The sequence below is a fragment of the Gadus chalcogrammus genome, chromosome 4 (genome assembly GCF_026213295.1).
Source record: "Gadus chalcogrammus isolate NIFS_2021 chromosome 4, NIFS_Gcha_1.0, whole genome shotgun sequence".
Lineage (NCBI taxonomy): Eukaryota > Metazoa > Chordata > Actinopteri > Gadiformes > Gadidae > Gadus > Gadus chalcogrammus.
In genome coordinates this window covers 1,969,841-1,990,680 of record NC_079415.1, presented here as the reverse complement: position 1 = coordinate 1,990,680, position 20,840 = coordinate 1,969,841, and the positions used below count along the sequence as shown (strand labels likewise).

Below are 20,840 nucleotides of genomic sequence, written 5' to 3'. Positions count from 1 at the left end.
TATTTGAGGTCGTTGGTTTCTGTTCATTATTTTCAAACAAGTTTTCAAATCTGTTAATAATTTCACTTATTCATGAGCTATGGGTGTAAGGATATTGGACATCTATTTTTAGTAGCTATATTGCAGATAGGCGTCTTTCACATGCAACTCTGTCTCCATTTTAGACTTTTGTTTTTATGTATAAATGTTATTATAAAAGTTATTTTTTTTGTAAGGGTACAATTCCTTTTAAATCATTTATCGTCATAGTAAGGTGAGTTGGTTAAACTGATGAAAAGACATAAGGGACTCCAGTAACCATTTCGTTTATTATAATCTTGCGTCATAACCAACACGTTATAAACAGCGATCACACATACATTTATATGGGACCCAAAGTACTGTCTCCTGCCTAAAACAGCAGCATGGACGACGATCACATCCAAAGTCAATCGAGTTTGAAAGGTTGAAATGGCTTCATTAATTCATTAGTGCAGTGGAGAGCTGGGGGATGCTGTGTGTGTGTGTGTGTGTTGGGGGGGGGGGGTCTATTCAAGCGTTAACTAACCGCTAAGTCAAACCTTGGGGAGAGTATCGTAGCTCAAAGACCAGACGTTACTGAAAGGTCGGGGGTCGTTGATGAATCCTTCCACGGGCATCTTACCGGAAAACTAACATGAATATAAACAACGCACAGATAAAAGTAACGTTTCCTAACAAACGTGAAAAGGTCCCATATTATACCAGCAGGGGCGAGTGTGATTAGCCGTTACAAGCCGTTTGGGAAATCGTCATACATCTGGGTGGACACGCCCACTTGTGATGTCAGAAGAGGCCGATTTTCCAAACGGCTAATCTCACTCACACCTGGTGGTGCAATACGTCACCTTCAAATCAAACCTTGGGGGGGGTTATCTTAATCCAGACGTTAGTAAAAAGGTCGCCAGTTGTTTCCTAGGCGCTGACGGATCCTTCCTGACGGATCCTTCCACGGGTAAACCTCCCGGGACCCCAACATGGATACAAACAACGCAACGAAAAAAGGAAAAACAAAGTTTCCGAACAAACGTCAACGTCGACTCGACCCACCCCCGCCTCGACGACCCCGCCGAACCACAGGGGTCAGAGGTCACCGACCCCTCGGTCGGGTCAGAGGTCAAAAGGTCACGGGGGGGGTCACTGGCCGGGCCAGGACGCCCGCAGGTTGAGCAGGATGAGCACGTCGCCGGGGGCCAGGCGGTAGACCCCCAGCTCGTTGAGCGCCTGCTCCGGGGAGGGTCCCCCCGTCCCCGCCACCCCCTCCGCGGCCCCGCCCGGGCGCTCCCGGTCCAGGGAGACGCGCCCCTCCAGCGCCTCCCGCAGGAGGTCCCGGAGCAGCAGGGCCGAGCCGATGCTCAGGCTCAGGACGATGCACGCCTCCTTCACGCTGGGGGGGGGGGGGGGGGGTAAAGGAGGGTTAGAACCTGAGCAGCTCAAGGGCAGATGACGGTCCCACAGTCACGCAACGCTGGGGGGTCACGGACCCCTGACGGCCTCGAGGACTAGGGCAGAACGATTCGGGGAAATAATCGAATTGAGATTGTTTTGACCAATGTTGCGATTTTATGTGTAATTTTTATAATTTATAATGTTTCTGATGTTGGGTATTAATCACTAAAAAAGAAATAAATCATTCTTTAGTATGAGCAACACAACATCGGAAGCAGTCAACATAAAAACTGCTCTTTCCATTAGGCCAGGCCGATTCATTTATATTACAAACTTCTTTATTAACTATTGAATTGCAAAATAAAAATTTAAATAAATGAATCGTACTGATTTCCAGTCACTTACGGTAATAAATCACTTTTTTTTTTTTTTTTTTCTTTTTTTTTTAATCGCAGCCTTTGCGATTTGCATACCACGTTCTATTACATTGCGATTTCGATTTGAATTCGATTAATCGTTCAGCCCTATTGCGGACCCTCCTTGCGTCCACCGCAAGGACCCGACGTGCGCCTCCCAACAATGTTAACCTTGCGTCAAGGCAACTCGACGAGGGCTGTGATTGGTCCGCTCTCTAAAACCCGACACAGAACCATAATGGTTCACGACTGCGTCGAAGCGTCTGCGAGATCTTTGCGTTGCGTGAACGTGGAAGCATAATCAGCCCTTTAGTGGGTGCGTTTACATAATAAATCTAAAAGTTTTGACCTAGTTAAGGAGATAAGTTACTTTTTTTGTCTGCCAAGTTGATTGATTTTGTTAAATTTAATAAAGTTGAATAAAAAAGGTGTAACGCGGACAGAAGATTGTTCAATCATAACGCAATCTTTATCTGATGTCATTACTTATGGCAGGGTTGTTATGGCACCTCTCGGTTAAAGAAGACCGGTGGACCGTAGTCCTGCCGTAAAGCAAATCGAGATAATGCATCTGATTTTTATTGAACCACTGTAGACGTAGTCCTATTGGTCCTCTTAGCCACAGGCTTCCCAGTTTACAAAATGTGGTTCAGACGACTAGTGACGATCCTTTTTGTGTCACGTCGAAGGGATTTGAAAATGCCCGGGAGAAAATGGAACCAGAGACCGAAGCACCTTCGTTGGGCAGTTCCAAGTTGCTTTGGAAAAGGAGAAAATCCAGGTACGATCTCCCGAAAGACCATTCAACAGGGAGAGTTTTGGGGGGAGGATACGTTGAGGGCTGTATATCAGCGGATGGCTTCAGATAAATTTTTCCGCTATACATTTCCATATCACTATTTTGAAGATGATCTGATGATACAAAACTACAATAGTGGCCCTTTAACTGTAGTGAATTCATTCTGGTCACACATTTGACATCCTTTCGCCGACATGGCTATGACCAACTCCTGTTTAACGATTTGATTCCCACACAGACACTTACTGCTTAAAGAAGTTCTCGGGTCTCTTGCAGTAGTGGCCGAACAGAGGAAAAAGATTCCTGGTCATGTCAAACTGGAGCTGGGCTGCCCCTCCCTCGTTGAAATGGTTATACAACACCACCTGAGAGAGAGAGAGAGAGAGAGAGAGAGAGAGAGAGAGAGAGAGAGAGAGAGAGAGAGAGAGAGAGAGAGAGAGAGAGAGAGAGAGAGAGAGAGAGAGAGAGAGAGAGAGAGAGAGAGAGAGAGAGAGAGAGAGAGAGAGAGAGAGAGAGAGAGAGAGAGAGAGAGAGAGAGAGAGAGAGAAGCCAGGGATTCTTTATAAAGATAAATCGTTTTTTTACAAAGCACCTTGTTGGCTACTGACCGAAGCTAAACATGTTTATTTTAAGTCACATTCCGTGCTTCCACTAGATAATTCCCACGCTACGTCATAACCCATGGGGCTGGTAGCAGAAGGATGTGGGTTGGCTCAGATCTACACGCTTCGACGTTAACACATCATTTAAGTGTTTCCTTCCATCTGCACTCTGATAACATCTGATCACATCTGCTCTCGGAGATCGCCCAAACCTCAGTTTGGGCGATCTCCGAGAGCCGATGGTGTCAGATGTTGCTGGGTAACGGGAGGGTAGAGTGTGGGAACGTATGGGGAAGGGAAACGGCGTTCCCACACTCTACCCTCCCGTTACCCAGCATAGCAACGGTACGGAACGGTACGGCACGGCACGGACTCGAGGGGTCCGCAGGACGGCCCGCCACTCACGTCCTGGTACAGGAAGCTGTTGAGCCGGTCGGCGAGGCCCTGCCAGGCCATCTGGAAGAGGGGTCCGCACAGGCGCTGCTGGAGGGTCAGCAGGTGGTCCCGCACGCAAAGCATCATGGGACACGCGGAGCTGGACAGGGACATGGTGGCCTGGTCGCACTGGGAGGGCAGCGACAGCCACCTGGGGGAACGCACGGGAGGGGAACACGTCGCGGCGGTGAGGCTCGAGGATGCTGGGACCGGGGGTTAGTGGTTCGACTGGTGGAGAGGTACTTCAAACCGGGGATTAACACACGCATGGCAGCCTTGTCGGGAGAGGCAAAGAGAATAATGATTTCAAACTTTCACATCACGCCAAAATGGACTTGGTCTTTACGACGCAAGGGATCGTGACTTGCTGCGGTTCTTCATTTAAAAGAATAGATTGTTAAGGAGGCTTCACGTGTTCTGGAGGTTTGTTCCAGATATGTGGTGCATAATAACTAAAAGCTGCTACATCACGCTTGGTTGGAAGCGAACAGTGAGCAGGTCCCTGATGCCTGAAGATCTTTGGTGGGCTCATCACACACAAGCAGATCAAAGATTTAATTTGGTCTTAAATAACCCAAAATTTCGATATATGTTTTTAGAAACTGTAAAAATTGATGCACTGTCTCTTTAAATCTCTTCCCAATCAATTACACTGTAGTGTTCAAGCTCCTCCTCCCTTCCAATCAAAACGAGGTAAAACCAAGTGGGCGGGGCCTAGTGTCCACCGACCTGTCCTGGCGGTACAGCTGCGCCTTCTCCCGCACGTCCTTCATGACAGTGTCCAGCAGCCGGCCAATCATGTCGCCCCTCAGCCGGTCCAGCAGCGCGAGCAGGGACTCGAACAGGGACCCCTCCAGGGACGCCAGGCGCCCCGCCTCCATGGGGCCCAGGACGGGGCGCCCCCCCTCCGCCTCCACCTCGCCCAGGGACACCACCGCCTGCTGCAGCTGCAGGAAGAACTGGGGGGGGGGTGGCGGGGGAGCGAGGGGTCAGTACTGAGGCTCTAAGAGCCGCACGCTGGAGTGTGTTGGAGGGACTTTGCTGCCACCTACAGGTCAGAAACGGTACTGACTGAGGTGGTTTCGGAAAGCTACTATTGAACATTAATATATTGAAAATAAGTGCAAAGAGGCCTCTGCACTGCTTTTGAATTATACAAAATAATACAATATATTATACAAAATAATATAAAAAATAAATTAATCTACAAGAAAAAAATTATTGCCACAAGAAATCACCACAATAAATAAGAGACTTTAGTGAAGAAGCTATAGTGAAGAGATTAGAGGGTGGACTGTATTGCAGAGACTATAGGGAAGAGACTATAACACTGAAAGATCTTCTACCAAACGGCTGTTAGGATTTTATGTTTTTCTCAATGATGTTCGTAGCTAGCTCTTGTAGCTAGGTGTGTGACGCTAGGTGTTTAGCTAGGTGTGTAGCTAGATGTGTAACGCTAGGGGTGTAGCGCTAGGTGTGTAGCTAGGTGTGTAGCTAGGTTCGAGCTAGGTGTGCAGCTATGTTCGAGCTAGGTGTGTAGCGCTAGGTGTGTAGCTAGGTGTTTAACGTTAGGTGTGTGACGCTATTAGTGTGAAGCTAGGTGTACAACGCTAGTTGTGCAGCTATGTTCGAGCTAGGTGTGTGACGCTAGGTGTGTAGCGCTAGGTGTATAGCTAGGTGTATAGCTAGGTGTGTAGCTAGGTGTGTAGCTAGGTTCGAGCTAGGTGTGTCGCTAGGTGTGTAGCCGGACAGCGTCTCCGGGGGCTACGGTTGCCACCCACCACGTTGTCGGCCCAGTCGGCGAGCACGGTGGAGATGTAGTTGGCGGCGTTGAGGATGGCGCTGTAGCGGGGGCTCAGGGGGGAGCGGGACTCCTCCTTCATCACCTAGGCAACGGACGGGACAGTGCCAGGGTCAGAGGGCTCAAAGTCCATCTGTCCATCCCACGCCCTACCTGTTCACTAGTGGCGCGCATCTAAAAGAGTCTGCCAAATACGTTTAAAGTCAAATAGAAGGTCAACACTGTAGGACACAATGAGGGTCAAAGCATAAAGTGTGTGTGTGTGAATCTCCTGAAGGACAATAAATCCAATATTAAATGTAGTAGCTTGTCGAAGAAGCAAGAGGATTTTATGTGTCGACAAAAATAACCAAAAAACCAAAACCCTGTTTTTTAAGTTTTCCCCACAGATTGAACGTTCACTTCAACAAAACACATAAAGATACAAGACACAACGTAACATGAATGTCTGATAAAACAGTGAGGGAACATGAATACATTACAGAAGGTGTTGAACTGAACAACACTGAGCCTAACAGAACCCGATCCCCCTCTCTGTACGGCCTAGCCCGTTGACCACGGCCTGCGCTCCGGCCACTCCCAGCGGCCGGGGGTCAAACCCCCCGGGGGTCAAACCCCCCGGTGGTTAAACCCCCCGGGGGTTACCTGGGTGAGACGGATGCGGAAGTCGTCCACCAGCTCCCTCTGCAGGTCCAGGAACTTGAGCTGGGCGCGCGAGCAGGGGAGGGCGCGGTAGCGGTCTGACCCGCACCACGGGGGGAGATAACATCTGGTTACGTAACGTGACATGACATGACGTGTACACGGCGACGTACAGGTCAGTCAGGCCTCTGGGGGGGGGGGGGCAGCTCCAGAACGTTGACTAGAGCGCAGTAGGAAAGAATTTTCCGAAGAAACTACATCCAATGATAATAATTGTAGATTGCATATAATACAATAATAAAAAAAACATTATTACATATATAAAGATATATACAATAATAACGTTTTCCGAACATGCTAGGAAAGCAAAAGATACAAATATAATTACGAAATAGCTTAAATATGTGCCAAGGAAAATCTTGCAAAGAAATTAACAAGTAAAACAATAAAGCAACAAAGCCTAAAAGAAAGCAGAAGGAAAACATCAGACAACCCTGACGAAGGGGGGGTTGGGGGTGGGGGGGGGGGGTCCGTACCGGTGATGACCAGCAGGAGGGTCATGAAGGTCTCTGCACAGTCGGGGGCCTTCAGCTCGTCCACGTCGCTGATGTCCCGGTACTGACAGCTCCACGCGCCCTCGCCCGACAGCATGGAGTCCACCTTCTCCAGCGCCACTGGACGCACGGACGGACGCACGCAGGCACGGACGGAGAGGAGAGAGAGGGGAGAGGCAGTGGTTGGAAAATTAACTGGATGACCCCCAAAAAAAGAATGAAGCCCTCTTTAAACCTGAATATTATAGGAAGCCTTTCTGCTTTCTATAATCCAATATATTTTAGATCTAGTGCTTAAAAAGCGATGAGTCAAACTTACAACTTACATACAAAATAATAAACACAATCACACATATAATCGAGCGCCTATATATGTTGAATATCAGCCAATATATCGATAAGGGAAACCTTTCACTCCCGAATATCCGAATCGTCTAAATCCCTAAAATCCCGTATCGGTTCGGGCTCTAACATGAACCCTCCCATCTTCACTTCCCCCCCCCCCGGCGTACTCTTCCTCTCCACGGTGAGCCACTTCTGCAGCGTGGCGTCCTCCAGAGGGATGTGCAGCAGGCCGGGCAGCGCCGCCGGGTACGAGTGCGTGCTGCGCAGCTCCTTCTCGAACTGCAGCACCTCGTCCACCAGGTGGCAGAAGAGGGTGTCGTCGTAGAGCAGCCGCGGCAGGTCGTGGGTCAGCTTCTCCTGGGCCAGGCTGAGCAGGCCGCGACACAGCTCCACCTGCACTCACACGACGGGGGGAACCCGGCGGGGAACAGGCCCGTTACTCAACGTCTGCAGATCAGTGTTCTCAGAACGATAGTGTTGGGCGTTGACTGGATGGTATTTTGTGACACGGGTGGCCATTTGCAATGTTGACACTGCTGCTTTAAATGATATGCATCCAAACCTATGTTTGAATAAAGGAACGGAATGAGTCTCATTTTAATGTCTTTACACTACTTTATTCTTCCGATATGATTCTCTTTTCGGACGAGACCGGCCATAAACAAAGTCCATTACAAATTAATCTTAAAGGGTTAGATTGAGTTATTATGGCTCTCCACAGACGATTCTGGAAGATTCTAAACTGATATAAAACCCTTAAATTAACCGTATTGTATTCAGCTCTTTAGGGCGGCAGGGGTAACAGGAGAGGTTATGCTTTGAACAGCTGAATTTAATCCAATTTATAATAATGGCTTGAATGTCCAAGAATATTTAAGGGCTTGTATCAGATGTCCACGCTTTGAAACAACTGAGGATTCAGAAATCAATCTTGCAAAGATGATATCAAGTTATTAATAACTCTTATAACAGTTATTAATACAATACTGTTGATCAACTGTTTTCCTTTTACTTTGAAGACAAAGTCTTCCAGGAACAGAATGAATGTTTGGTCGAGGCCATCCCACGTACCCTGGCGTTGACGTTGGCTTCAGTCCGGTCCAGAATGGGCTGGATCCTGTCATCCATGAAGGCCGAGTTGTTCCCCATCCACATGAGAATCTGGGTCAGGTACCACTCAGGCTGAGGGAAGAAAACACACGTTGGGACGGGATCTCTCTCTCTCTCTGTGTGTCTGTGTCTGTCTGTGTGTGTGTGTGTGTGTGTGTGTGTGTGTGTGTGTGTGTGTGTGTGTGTGTGTGTGTGTGTGTGTGTGTCTTTACTCTGACATTTATTTACTCAGCTTTCTCCTATACCTTCCTGTCCATCTCACTCTATGATAAACCACTTCTATTCCATCACGATGCCGCGATGTCAAAGAACGATAAATCAAAAAAATTGTGTGTGATGATGAGGTTGATGATGTCACCAAAGTGGGTGCTACACACTGGTGGTGGCTAGTGAGATCCCCCCTTCACTGTAAAGCGTCTCTGAGTATCTAGAAAAGCGCTATATTAATTCAATCCATTATTATTATTGTTATTATGATGCTGTGATGATGACGGCGATGTATTTAATCTCTTTCTTCTGACAAACTGACTTATTGTCCGTCGCTTTCGGAGACAAGCGTCCGCTAAACGTGCTGAATGTACAGGTGAGAGTGACGCAGGGCTGGCGGTCTTCCCGCTCCCCGCCGGCCTCACCTTTCCCAGGGAGTTGGTGGTGCGGTTGCCGGTGAAGTGGTAGCGGAAGCGTTTGGTGAGCGGCAGCACCATGACCTGGACGGGCAGGGAGAGGGGCGGGGCCTGGGGCACGCCCGGCAGCGTGGTCAGCGCCTTCTCCGATATCAGGTCGTCACTGGCGGGGGGAGGAGTCAGGGAGTACAACGACTTTGGGGGGCGGGGTTTGTGTTTTGTAGAGCCAATGCCCTAATAATAATAATAACAATAATAATAATACATTGAATTTGAAGGCGCCTTTCTCGGCACTCAAGGGTACAGAGGTACACAAAAGGCATTAAAAATAAACAACAATAAGATAAAGAGAAAAAAAAGTAATAATAGCAGTAGTAGGAGACATGGTTATTGGCATCAGGTGGAATTGGCAGTTCTGAGTTCTTGGTTGTGTTCCCAGTTCAGCTGCGTCTTTTGTTACAGGATATCCACCTCGATGCTGGGAGAGGCGAAATAGGATCTTTGATTCGCCTGACTGATTTTTATTTTGCAGACGGACAGACTGACGTGCGCCATCGCATAAAACCACAGCCGTTGAAACCCGAGACAAACACGCAACGCAAGTGCAATGTTGTGGAGTCTGTTATGCACGTATTTGTATTGAATAGAGGATGTTTAAAGTACTGCATAGAATGACACAAAATAACATCATATCTAAAACTGCCATCGGTTTACAAACTGTTTTTTTTGCTGTTATTATAATCAAGCCATGTGAACATTGCTGGAGACCATATTTGGACGAGCAGGAAGTGATGTAGTTCAACCACTTCAACCTTAACAAGACACTGTGGTAGTTGATAAAGCAGTTTTTCCTGCCTCAGCTTGAGGCAACAACGGCACATTGTACAGAGGAGCGAACTACACACAGTACATGATGGTAGCAGTTTAAGGTTTTAAAGGATACGACGTCTGTAAAGCCATCAGCTGGGACACCAGGAGGTCCAGCTGGCTGCTGATCTCCTGCGCGTTGGCAGGGGGCGCCAGAGGCTGCATGGGCGGCGAGATGGACGGCCAGTGAAGAAGAGTTAACAGTTCCTCGAAGTCACTGTCAAAAGAAACAAATTCAAATGACAAACAACACGTATAAAACACTTAATAAACAGTTGAATAGCTACCTCAACATCAAACTGAGTACGTCAATCGTTTCTGGTCGGCTCAAAATAGTCAGCATTTATATTTGTTGGAAGGTAACCAGAGATAGAAATATTGTCAACCGGGCAAAGTATTTTGCTCAAAGACTGAGTCAATATTTTAGCTGAGAAATAGAACCAGCTGTCCCTTCCTACGGATCGCAGACAGACATCTCCTCAGTGCACTTATTATTCAGTACTGCACAGGATGCTACTTGAGTGCTGCTGTGAGCCAATGGGCAACTATAATCAATGCTGGTTTAATGTAAAAAGTCCTTGTTAAATGTGCCGGTGATGCATGTGTTTTTTCATGTTTGCAAATTTGTGTTATTGCAAATCAGGTCCATCTTCAACAAGAGCCTCAGAGTGAGTGTGTGTGTGTGTGTGTGTGTGTGTGTGTGTGTCTGTGTTTGTGTCTGTGTGTGTGTGTGTGTGTGTGTGTGTGTGTGTGTGTGTGTGTGTGTGTGTGTGTGTGTGTGTGTGTGTGTGTGTGTGTCATAATAAGACAACCAGTATAAATCAAGGTCAAAAACTACAAACTAAAAGATACCATTACTTCAACTAAAAGCCAAAACGCCCACAAACAACAGAATTCGCTACAATCCACACACGGAAAGCAAGACTAGCAGCCTAGGGTTAAAAAACCAAACTGTCGTGTTGACCAACTTGCTCAGACCTTGCTAGACGATCCTTGATGATCTTGTGCCAGAAGCGCAGCGTTGCTCTCAGGTAGCCCTGTAGGTGACAGCAGCTGGACGCCTGCAGCCCGGCGTCCAGGGTTGCCATTTTAGCCACCGATTTGATGGCCTCCCACACGCTGTTGGTCATCAGGCACTGCTGTATGCGGTCACTGGAGGGGGAGAGAGAGAGGAGGTTAGGCGGACAGAGGGGAACGAGGTATTGGTAAAGGATGCGTGTTTGACGTCATAGGATTGATTCTGACTTCTGTAGTGAGTGAATATGAATACTTTGCTCCATTGAAGGTAGGGTATGCCATTTGGTGAAACCAGCGCGAGTAAAATAGATTAAGAAAGTATATCGAACCAAAATAATCCCGCCCCTCCCTTCAGGCCTTCCTGCAAAGCAACTCCCCCAAAAACACATTAGTAGCTCGCTAGCTTTAGCAACAGTTTTTGAAGAAGACTCCAATCATGCACCATTATTTCAATAATTTTTGATAAAACGTAAACGTTGTGTCCTAATTGGGGACCTGGGAGGGCACAAGAGACCTTATACGACCTTATCGCCAGTGCAACCCCACAAAATCGGTCATACTGGTACAAAGCAAGTACATTTGGTTAAGTATACATTATCTGCACCCCTTTGCAATGTTTAGACGTTATACTGTGGTGCCGTGCATGCCTTATACTGTGCCACTCCCAGTCCCAGGCAACCACTGCTAAGCGAGTTTGACTTCTACTTTGTTGTTTGCCTCAGTGTGTTAATATTATGTTAATACATGGGTTAAAGTTTTGAGTCATTATGCCTTTTACTGATTCATGCATTCGAGTTCGCGCTCAAAGCCGTACCTTAGCTCCTCAATATGCTGAAGGCACTGCATGTATCTCATACTCCTCTCCATAGTGTCCACATGGTCGATGTTCTGGCATAGCTCGTCTACCCAGGGCTCGGCCTCCTGCAGATGCTGGAGGACAGAACTGCACGTTAGTACTGCGCGCTGTGCGTTGTGATTCGGTCCCCGGGAGATGCGTCAGGGCTCGGTGCGCTAACCTGATCTAGGCCCTCGGAGAGGACGGCCTGTCTCTTCAGCAGGCTCGTCATCGTTGCTTGGGCCTCTTCTGCAGCATCAAGTGCTGCGGACACTTTCAGAGGCGAAGCACTGGAAGCGGACAACACCTTGACGAGAGACAGAACACATGTTCAAAAGCTCTACACGGCTTATGATACATTCTCCTCTGTCAAGAGTTCGGTAACTCATCCAGTGCAGTGTGTAGAATGTAGTGTCATCTAGCGGAACGGACTTGGAAGATCTAATTGAATATTAGATTCATAAGCATGTTTAATTAGTGGATAGTCCCATGCAATGAGGAATCGTTGTGTTTTCGCTACTCAAGGTGAGCCATTTTCATCTGCATAAGGATTATCTCAACCCCCTCCTTATGGAGCTGGACATTGGCACAGGCCACGAAACGACGTGACACACACAAGATAACGTCGATCGACAGTATAGATGTAGGTCAGAACGTTGTTCTCATACAACAGGTGCGGCGGTGGCTGTTTACCTGCTCCTCCAACATCTCCTTCTCCGCTCGCACTTTCTCCAGCAGCTCTGCGACATTCTTCAGCGACTTCAGGTCGCCGCCCAACTCCTTCTGCACGAAGTCGAGCACGAAGTCGTGGTGCGTTTCATCGTGACCAGATTCGGAGGCGGGATCTTCGTTGGTCTCGGGAACAAAGTTGGGTTTATTTGTTGATTTCTGCATCTTGCCGTCGTCCTGTGTGACAGCTGCGTCCATCTTTCCCACGTAGACAGCGCTCGGCTCTCCTGGTTGGTGGGCACAAGCCACGCCCACATGATGTACGGGCTGCGTGTTGGGACAAATCGAGCCGAGGCCGATGCGAGGAGTATGTGGCGAATGGTCGAGGAACACTTAATAAAAATACAAGGACTGCGATCCTGAAACTGCAGCCTCTCAGGTTGCAGTAAAATAGTACTGGCCAACAGAGACAACGATTTCTAAACATGGCGCATTGCCCATGGCGTTATTCTATAATAGGTCCATGGTTATAACACAGTGCCACGACATGTTCACGTTCCCTATTGTGCACTTGTTTCTCCCTCACAATGTGGACATTGTTCCTCGTGTTGACACTAAACACCGAACACTGAGATAGCAGAACCGTGTAATCTAGATAAATTATCTCCATCCAATACCAAACTGGAATGTTATCAATCAAAATTTTTCCTATATAGAAGTTAAAATATGTGTCAACGTTTTTGACAAACACACATACACATATGAGTTTTTGTTCAACTGGTATCAAGAAACACACAACACAAAGAAATCCTGCAAATGAAGAGTCTTTATTCTGGGAGAGAGACTTTTGCATAAATATACTTCCACACCTCGTTCATTCCCAATCTCCATTTACATGTTTTGACACAAAAAATATGTCACACAACAAGTTAGAGCAAGTGTTATCACGAAGCACATATAAATAAAGAAATTAAGGGGTCCGGCCGTCTAACTTACAAGGCCCCGACATTTAGTCGTAAGAGATTCACCGTACATTTTGTTTACAATATCTAAGCACATAATACACAAGTCTTGGCTCCTAACGAACAATGCAGACAATGCGCTGTTGCAATCATATTTCGCTCACATTTTACATGCTTAGGTATCGTATGTTTGGAGTTTGATAAAATGACAGTAGTCATAATCGTCGTTCGATTAGGACAGCCAAAAACCTTACCTAAAAAATCATACTTTCGTAATATTGAATGTGATATTGGACCAAACGTAGATGGAAAGACACTGTTTGTTTCTTCAGGATTTTATCGGATTACACAAAGAGATAAAAAGAACAGTGAGTTGTTTTAAAAACAATTAAAACACTTAATAATGGATAGCAAGCAATACCTTATTCCAGGCTGATTGGCTGTTGCCTTATCGGAACATTTGGGCGGAGGTTCTGAAAGTCACTGCGGCTCTGATAAGCCACTGTCCTGAATTACTAAAGGGGTTCATGTTAATGTGACCAGGTTTCACGTTGTACCACATATAAGAATCAAAGTCTTTATATATGCTACCATAAACTAGAATGGAAAAGTTCTGTATAATATCTGCCCTTTTGGGCCATGTCCTAACTAACGTACAGTTGAAAGTATTCACATTCTCCTCCGTTTTGGCCTTGCTTCCATCAAACTGATGTTCAAGCACACTCTTCCAGGCGGATAAATGTTACAATGATGGTCTCGCATGGCTGTGTGGACGGGCGAGGTGTAAATCTGTCGTGATCCAGAGCCAGCTAAACTGGTCTGCGCATGGCAGTATGTGGATGTGTTTAAAGGTTGGACGGGCCGCGCCTGGAAAAAGATCGGCTAAAAACTCTAGTAAGTGGCAAAAAACATTTGGACTAATGTTTTGACACATGTATCCAGCGTAGAGAGTACACGGCCTTGAAGGAAGTGATGGCTCCTCGTTTACTTTCCTTACAGTACATTATTTTCTATTGCGACGAGAGTAAATCAGGAGGATGGCTACACTGTCGAGCTACGAGTTGTAAGTTAACAGGTTGGCTTCTGCGTGCGTTGTGTGTTAGTATGGCTTTGGCTGTTGGTGTGGGTGGAGTGCATAGTTCAGGTTCACTACCTCGGATTCTACGGTGGGTGTTGCAGCGGGGCTATAGGCTAGACCACGTTTGTGAGCGCCATGAACGAAGTGGACGTTTTCACTCAAGCATCTATGGAGAGAACAAAGAGGGAAATCACAGCTTCGCTTACGGCGTACGGAGAGCGCTGTACGTTTAAAACAATGACGCTATGGATAAACTTTAAAACAAGTCGATCCCTTTTTGTTTGAGATTCCTAAATATAAAACAATGACTCAAACAAATTACTTTAGTTTACCATAAAAAAATTTTGACGACACCATAATTATATATCTTTTACAGTATATCATGTATTTTGATTTTTAAACTCAAGGTGGCAGCAAAGTCACAAAAAAATCTAGGGTGTAGTTGCTCTTTAAAAATAAAAAAATAAAAGAATAAAAGGGAGATCATCACAAACGTAAACGTAGGTTCCCCGTGGAGCGGATCGGGTGGTAGTTCCAGGAAGTAGAATCGGGCAGTGCCATTGGACGCTTGGTCGTCCAATCAGTCGTCCTGGTCCCTGTGTCCGGGCGGGCGCGTGATGCGGCGGGCCCCCTTCTTGCCCGAGGGGCCGTGGGGCTTGGCGAAGGTCTGCTGGTGGGCGTGCTGCCTCGGGTGCACCTCCTCGTACAGGTACTCAGCGCTCAGGTCGTCCCCGTTGTCGATTTCCATCTGCGGAACGGATGACGACGAAGTGGGAACTTAGTTAGAGAAGTTGTAACAATTAGGGGCTTTTAACGATTAATCGTAAACCTTTTTTAGGGGAGGGATTTGTTACTGTTACTGACTGGAGATCAGTGAGATTCGTGTTTATTTAAATACGAACGCGTAAAATCTCATACTAAATCTCATACCAAAATATGTCTGATTTCAGAATGTGTAGCAAAACGGTAGCATCTAAGGGAAAGAAATGTATTGATTGATCGATGCGTTATATTTGTGTTATTCCGTTCTACGGTTCAAAGCCTCATGGTATTCAGCCGTAGGTTTTGAAAGGGAAACGGTGGAACCAGGGAGTCCTGACATAGTTACGGCACTATTGATTTACCAGTGGAAGAGCTTACTAAAGGGCAATGGAACTATTATCCCTTAATAATAATAATAATAATACATTTAATTTAGAGGCGCCTTTCAAGACACCCAAGGTCACCTTACATAGCATATAGTCATCATACATTTTTTAAAAAACAAGACATTGTGGAAAAAATAAATAAATAAACATAAGCAATAAGAAATAAATAAAACAAAAACAAGACAAAACAAAACAAAGAAAAAAACCCATCAAAACAGTGATCAGTTAGACGTTGTGTGCGAGTTTGAACAGGTGAGTTTTGAGTTGTGACTTGAAGGTTGTAATGGTGTCTGACTGTTTTATGTGTGTTAATGCCGTCACCATAACGCTGTGAACCGGCTGGTTTGGATGTGTGTGTTTGAAAAAAATAAAAAAGCAAGACAGAGAGTGAGAGAATGAGGGAGCAAGAGCGAGAGGGAGAGGGAGAGGGAGAGAGAGAGAGAGAGAGAGAGAGAGAGAGAGAGAGAGCGAGAGGGAGAGAGTGAAAGAGTGTGTGCTCAATCTCACTTGAAGTTCTGCTAATAGGACAATGTGGGCTGCGTTCTCGAGGGGATTCATAATTTCAAGTGTGTGTGTGTGTGTGTGTGTGTGTGTGTGTGTGTGTGTGTGTGTGTGTGTGTGTGTGTGTGTGTGTGTGTGTGTGTGTGTGTGTGTGTGTGTCTGTCTCACCTTTTTGGCTATGTGGATCTGCAGATTGTTCTCAACCATTTCCAGTAGATTATTCTTGCAGCTGGAGTACAGCATCCTATCTCTGATGCTGCACTTGTACCCTGGCATGGAGTAGATGAATACTGCAGCACACACACACACACACACACACACACACACACACACACACACACACACACACACACACACACACACACACACACACACACACACACACACACACACACACACACACACACACGTCAATAACTAAAGTGATCCTGACAGTTTTCTTTGTGAGGGCGATATCAGTTGATCAAACATGGCTTTAAAGAAGATCAAACCCCACTTCCACAGCGGGCTGGAACACGACACAAACCACAGCGCTACATCGTGCTTCACCAGGATTACTCTCGACGTCATTCACGTACTCAAAATGAACAATCGATTTTTAACAAACCAGGATTATTTCTATTGAGTCTATGTAGTATATGTATTACTGAGGGATCAGACTGAATGGGAGGCATTTGATGTATTGTACGGCCTCATGTACATACAGCCTGCAGACATCGAGGTAGCAGCCCTGTGCTGTCCCACCCCTTGTCTGTTCTTCTACTGCTTTGGACGACTACTGGACTTCCATTGCCCCGGCCGTATATAGGTCTGTCTTTTTGAGGGCAATCGATTTTAGTTTCTCCATTTATTCGAGTCATTTAAAATCTTGATGGTTAGTACCTAAGGTCGTGCAAGGCTGATTGTGCTAATCTGTGATTAGCATTAGTTGTTAGAAGATATATTTGTGACATCAAATCCTTATTCACAAAAACAAAATAAACAAAGGTTATCACGGTTATTAACTTTAACCGACGATAAAATAAATACTTGTTCAGTTGAAAAGCGGTTGGCTCATTCGGTGACGAAGGCGAGTCTAGAGGAGAACGCCGCGGACGACGGAGCTACATGCTAACAGTGGTGGCATGCTAACTTCGGGGCGGTGTTCGCCCTACCTGGAGACTCCAGGTAGCCCTGGGTCGTGTGTGTGGGCCCTACCTGGGGACTCCAGGTAGCCTTGGGTCGTGTGTCTGGGCCCTACCTGGGGACTCCAGGTAGCCTTGGGTCGTGTGTGTGGGCCCTACCTGGGGACTCCAGGTAGCCTTGGGTCGTGTGTGTGGGCCCTACCTGGGGACTCCAGGTAGCCTTGGGTCGTGTGTCTGGGCCCTACCTGGAGACTCCAGGTAGCCTTGGGTCGTGTGTCTGGGCCCTACCTGGAGACTCCAGGTAGCCTTGGGTCGTGTGTCTGGGCCCTACCTGGGGACTCCAGGTAGCTCCCGTCGTGGTTGTGCCGGTACAGGAAGAAGTGGTAGCGCGCGGCCTCCTTGGGGATCCGACTGGGCAGGTCCTTCAGCTCCGTGGGCGCCGTGCTGGACAGCTTGATGGACTCGTTCCGGAAGTCGATCTCCTGTTGGGGCGGAAGACTCCGTTCGTAATCAGATCACTCTTCTGTTGTTTTTTGTAATTAAAAAGAATCGCTCATGTGTAATAGCCTGGCTGTTTAACATTTTTCTTTATGATTATGTTCATGCTGTCAATGCGTGTTTCTATTTATGTGTTTGTATTTTCTGTCAGGTCAGACTCTCAGAGCCTGCAGTCATTTGCATGGGAGTTTCCTCAACCAGATCGTTGTTATTGAAAAATTAACTACATCGCACCTCTGTGCCTTTTAAGGATTGTTTTAAATCCAGTTGTTAAATGCATATTATGCACTCTTTGAAATCCTGTTTTATTTTATTGTATGACATGTTTTTATGTGGTGCACATTGAGTCTGCCTTGAGTATGAAAAATACTATATGAATAAAGTTGACTTGATTTGACTCTTATCTTAAACGTGAAATAATCCAGTGATCTCATGTGATTTAACGAGACACTATCATTGCCAAATTGATTGACACTTATTCTACTCTCTAATTATATTCAGACATTTTCCATCAGTGAACCTCTTCCTGTTTAAGAAATCTAATACCCACAATTATATTATGATGATTATATTCAAACTGACATATTTAACGCATTCAACCCTAAGCCCCGCCCCCTTGCCCTCCTGTCCAATCGGCCACGAGGAGCGCCTGGGCTATATTTAGGCTCCATACGTCTGGCTCTCTGTCTGGAGGCCTCCTCTGAAGTGTGGACATAAACTGTGTGGCTGTACAGCCAGACCCAGAGGAGCTTTAAAGAGTACAGCCTCCACTAAACCATATGAAAGGAGCCGGGCTCCCTCCGAAGACAGGGAACATTCTCTACGTGCTACTTACCAGCACCGCAATGTGTCCACACTACATGATGTTCGGCTAGGATGAGGCCACGATAGACCTTTTCAAACGGTTTACGCAGGAACATTGAAATGATCATTTCTAAGTAAATATATTTCGGATTTAAAGTGGTTGATTCAGCAAAACTATGGGTAAAACTAAAACATAACAACAGCATTGAATGAATCAATAATGCTTAACTAATCCTATTCATATACTACGAAGTATAAATTAGGTATTGGATCGAAAAGGAGGCATGTGAAATTTGTAATTAACGTTAATCGTTTTTTTTAATGACACCGATTTTCAATTAAAACCAAAAGCTCAGTGAAGGGCTTATAAAACATTCACACGAGAGGAAACCTCCACAAAAGTCTCTAGGGTGGAGTCCCCTCTTCAAACGTCCTCCTGTATACAAACTTCTGGGTGGACCCTCCCACGTGTACGGGCACAGAATGGCCGCCTTTATAAACAGGCCCCCTTTTTAAACGTGTGGTCTGTGGTGGCGTGGGCGTGGCCTCGGGTTGCGTGGGCGGGGCCTAACTCACCAGCTGTACGTAGGTGAGCTTCTTCATGGCGAACTGCCTCATGGCCTGGAGGGCGTCGGCCTGCAGGGGCAGGGCCACGCCCGTCAGGGTGGACTTCTTGGTGTCCATTCCCGTGTCGCTCTGCACCTGGGCGGGGGAACGACAAGGAGCGAGGACGATGAAGGTGGACCAGCGGAGAGATCTGGGGGTCAGGGCGGGTTGAAGGGGGTGCGTCGGGTGCTTTTGGGTTGGATTCCCGTATGTCCGCAGTCCGTCTGCACTGTAGGACGGCCTAGTGAACGATGCCCTGATCGCAATGCTCTTTAATGTCTGAATTCATGAGATGTATTCATCTGGTAATAGTGTCTGCTGGCTGTGGGAGAGAACAGGAGGGCGAGAGAGAGGGAGAGGGAGAGGGAGAGAGGGAGGGAGGGAGAGGGGGAGAGAGAGAGAGAGAGAGAGAGAGAGAGAGAGAGAGAGAGAGAGAGAGAGAGAGAGAGAGAGAGAGAGAGAGACGGGAAGAGATTTGGAGAGCGATCAGAGAGGGGTGGGAGAGAGAGAAAATATGGGAGGGGAGAGCGAGAGAGAGAGCGAGAGAAAAGAGGGGGGCGAGAACGACAGAGCGAGAGAGAGAGAGAGAGAGAGAACAGATGGGGGAGAGAGAGAGCGAGAGAGAGAAAGAGAGAGACAGAGAGAGGATACACTGGTTTGTGTATGCCATGGAAAATTGAGGAAGTGCCCATTTGCACGGCTGTGAGAGGTTTGCATAATAGTCTAGCTGTCTTTATGACAGCGAGGCAGTAAGGCCAGCATGTTACAACTCGATATACTTTTATTCTGTCTCTTGAAGCGGACAGCGGGGTCCACACGCTACCACTGATTTATTCAAAGGGTAATCAAACACCGAACGCAAATCAACCAGCCGCGCAAACAACCTCTATTCTGATTTGGTCAAATCTACAACGAGCTATCATGTCACCATAATGTTTTTATGAGATTATGAGCCACGTATTCAAACCAAATTGACAATAAAGCAATTCAACCTATCAAACTAAAACCGTGGCAGTGTCGTCACTGCAGTTTGTCTTCGCCGCTAGTTTACCTTAAAACTGCCATTTAAAGTCTCCCGTCACTTCTTAATATAACTCCACATTACTGCAGCACAGTCGGCTTACGTAACCAGGCACACGGCGCCGTGTGAAGGAACATTGAGAGGCCTTCTGGCCAACTCGCCGCTCGGGACGGCTCTGTTGACAGTAACAGCATTTCTTCCCCATGTTTGGTGGAAGTACATGTCTGAGTTATCTGGCTCTAAGCTCCTGTTTGTGGACTCTGGGCTCCACACTGCAGGGCTGATAGGGTGGAGTGGTGTTATCTTAATCAGGACGGGGGAATGTGTTTGAGTTTGTTTATTTTGAGCTGAAGAAGATCGGGAGCTTGTAATACTACTTGGATCAGTTTTAAGATTCGAGATGTTTATTGTCAATATAGATAAAAAAAATAGGAGATATATTATAAAATATATATTACTTAAAGTATTTGTATGTGTCGCAGCAGAGTGTAATTCTTACACAATGCAGCGTAGACACCACGGTACAGAATAGTAAATAAGAATTACATGAATGTCAAGCATGAGTCGTGATAGTTAGTTCTTCAAATGAATGTCACGATGACATTCATTCGAAAAAAGAACATCTGCTAAAAAGGTTCCCTTATTATTCAACCAATTAAAGCAAAGGGCAATTACAAAAGACTTCTAAATAATGAAGTGATTTCTTGTATTTTTTCCTCCATAAATGACAATTTAAACGTTCAATCCATTAACGTCCACTCAATCCAATGTACTCCCAAACATGTCGATGAGAACCACGGTATGGATTAGCTCCATCCCAGCTGTTTGTTACCATGACAACATGCACCATCAGCACCAGAGCAGTTGGATGGCACCAGACGAACGTCCGGCACATCATGGCTACAGCGGCGCCCAGAATGGATCAGTAGATATGTATGATACATGGTGGGGGGGAGGGGGAGAGGGGGGTTCATGT

At 46.5% G+C, this 20,840-nt stretch overlaps 2 protein-coding genes across 2 annotated transcripts in view; both read right to left on the bottom strand.

Moving 5' to 3' along the window:
* Positions 1-233: 233 nt before the first annotated feature.
* rint1 (RAD50 interactor 1) lies at positions 234-12,383 on the bottom strand. The gene is made up of 15 exons (XM_056589457.1): positions 12,147-12,383; positions 11,635-11,760; positions 11,433-11,548; positions 10,580-10,753; positions 9,678-9,818; positions 8,744-8,897; positions 8,073-8,183; positions 7,169-7,394; positions 6,639-6,776; positions 6,106-6,200; positions 5,441-5,545; positions 4,389-4,618; positions 3,630-3,810; positions 2,869-2,987; positions 234-1,405 (listed from the first exon to the last, which is right to left on the bottom strand). Exons 1-15 carry the CDS (start codon positions 12,378-12,380, stop codon positions 1,156-1,158), a joined length of 2,400 nt encoding a protein of 799 aa, XP_056445432.1. The 5' UTR covers positions 12,381-12,383; the 3' UTR covers positions 234-1,155.
* A 524-nt stretch (positions 12,384-12,907) lies between these two features.
* LOC130381595 (twinfilin-1-like) overlaps positions 12,908-20,840 on the bottom strand; it is a 14,931-nt gene continuing 6,998 nt past the window's right edge. The window contains exons 6-9 of the mRNA XM_056589267.1: positions 18,814-18,939; positions 17,267-17,417; positions 15,980-16,101; positions 12,908-14,910 (exon numbers count right to left, since the gene is read on the bottom strand). Coding sequence (XP_056445242.1) covers positions 14,743-14,910; positions 15,980-16,101; positions 17,267-17,417; positions 18,814-18,939 — 567 coding nt within the window. The 3' untranslated portion in view covers positions 12,908-14,742. The remainder of the gene's footprint in view (positions 14,911-15,979; positions 16,102-17,266; positions 17,418-18,813; positions 18,940-20,840) is intronic.

Bases quoted from the DNA above. Each gene is read 5' to 3' on its own strand.
- rint1 (XM_056589457.1), bottom strand. From the start codon at position 12,380: ATGGACGCAGCTGTCACACAGGACGACGGCAAGATGCAGAAATCAACA. The intron at 6,777-7,168 runs GTACGCCGGGGG...CCGTGCGTCCAG, and splicing joins GCTCACCGTGGAGAGGAAGA to TGGCGCTGGAGAAGGTGGAC. The intron at 6,201-6,638 runs GTACGGACCCCC...GGTGCGGGTCAG, and splicing joins CCTCCTGCTGGTCATCACCG to ACCGCTACCGCGCCCTCCCC.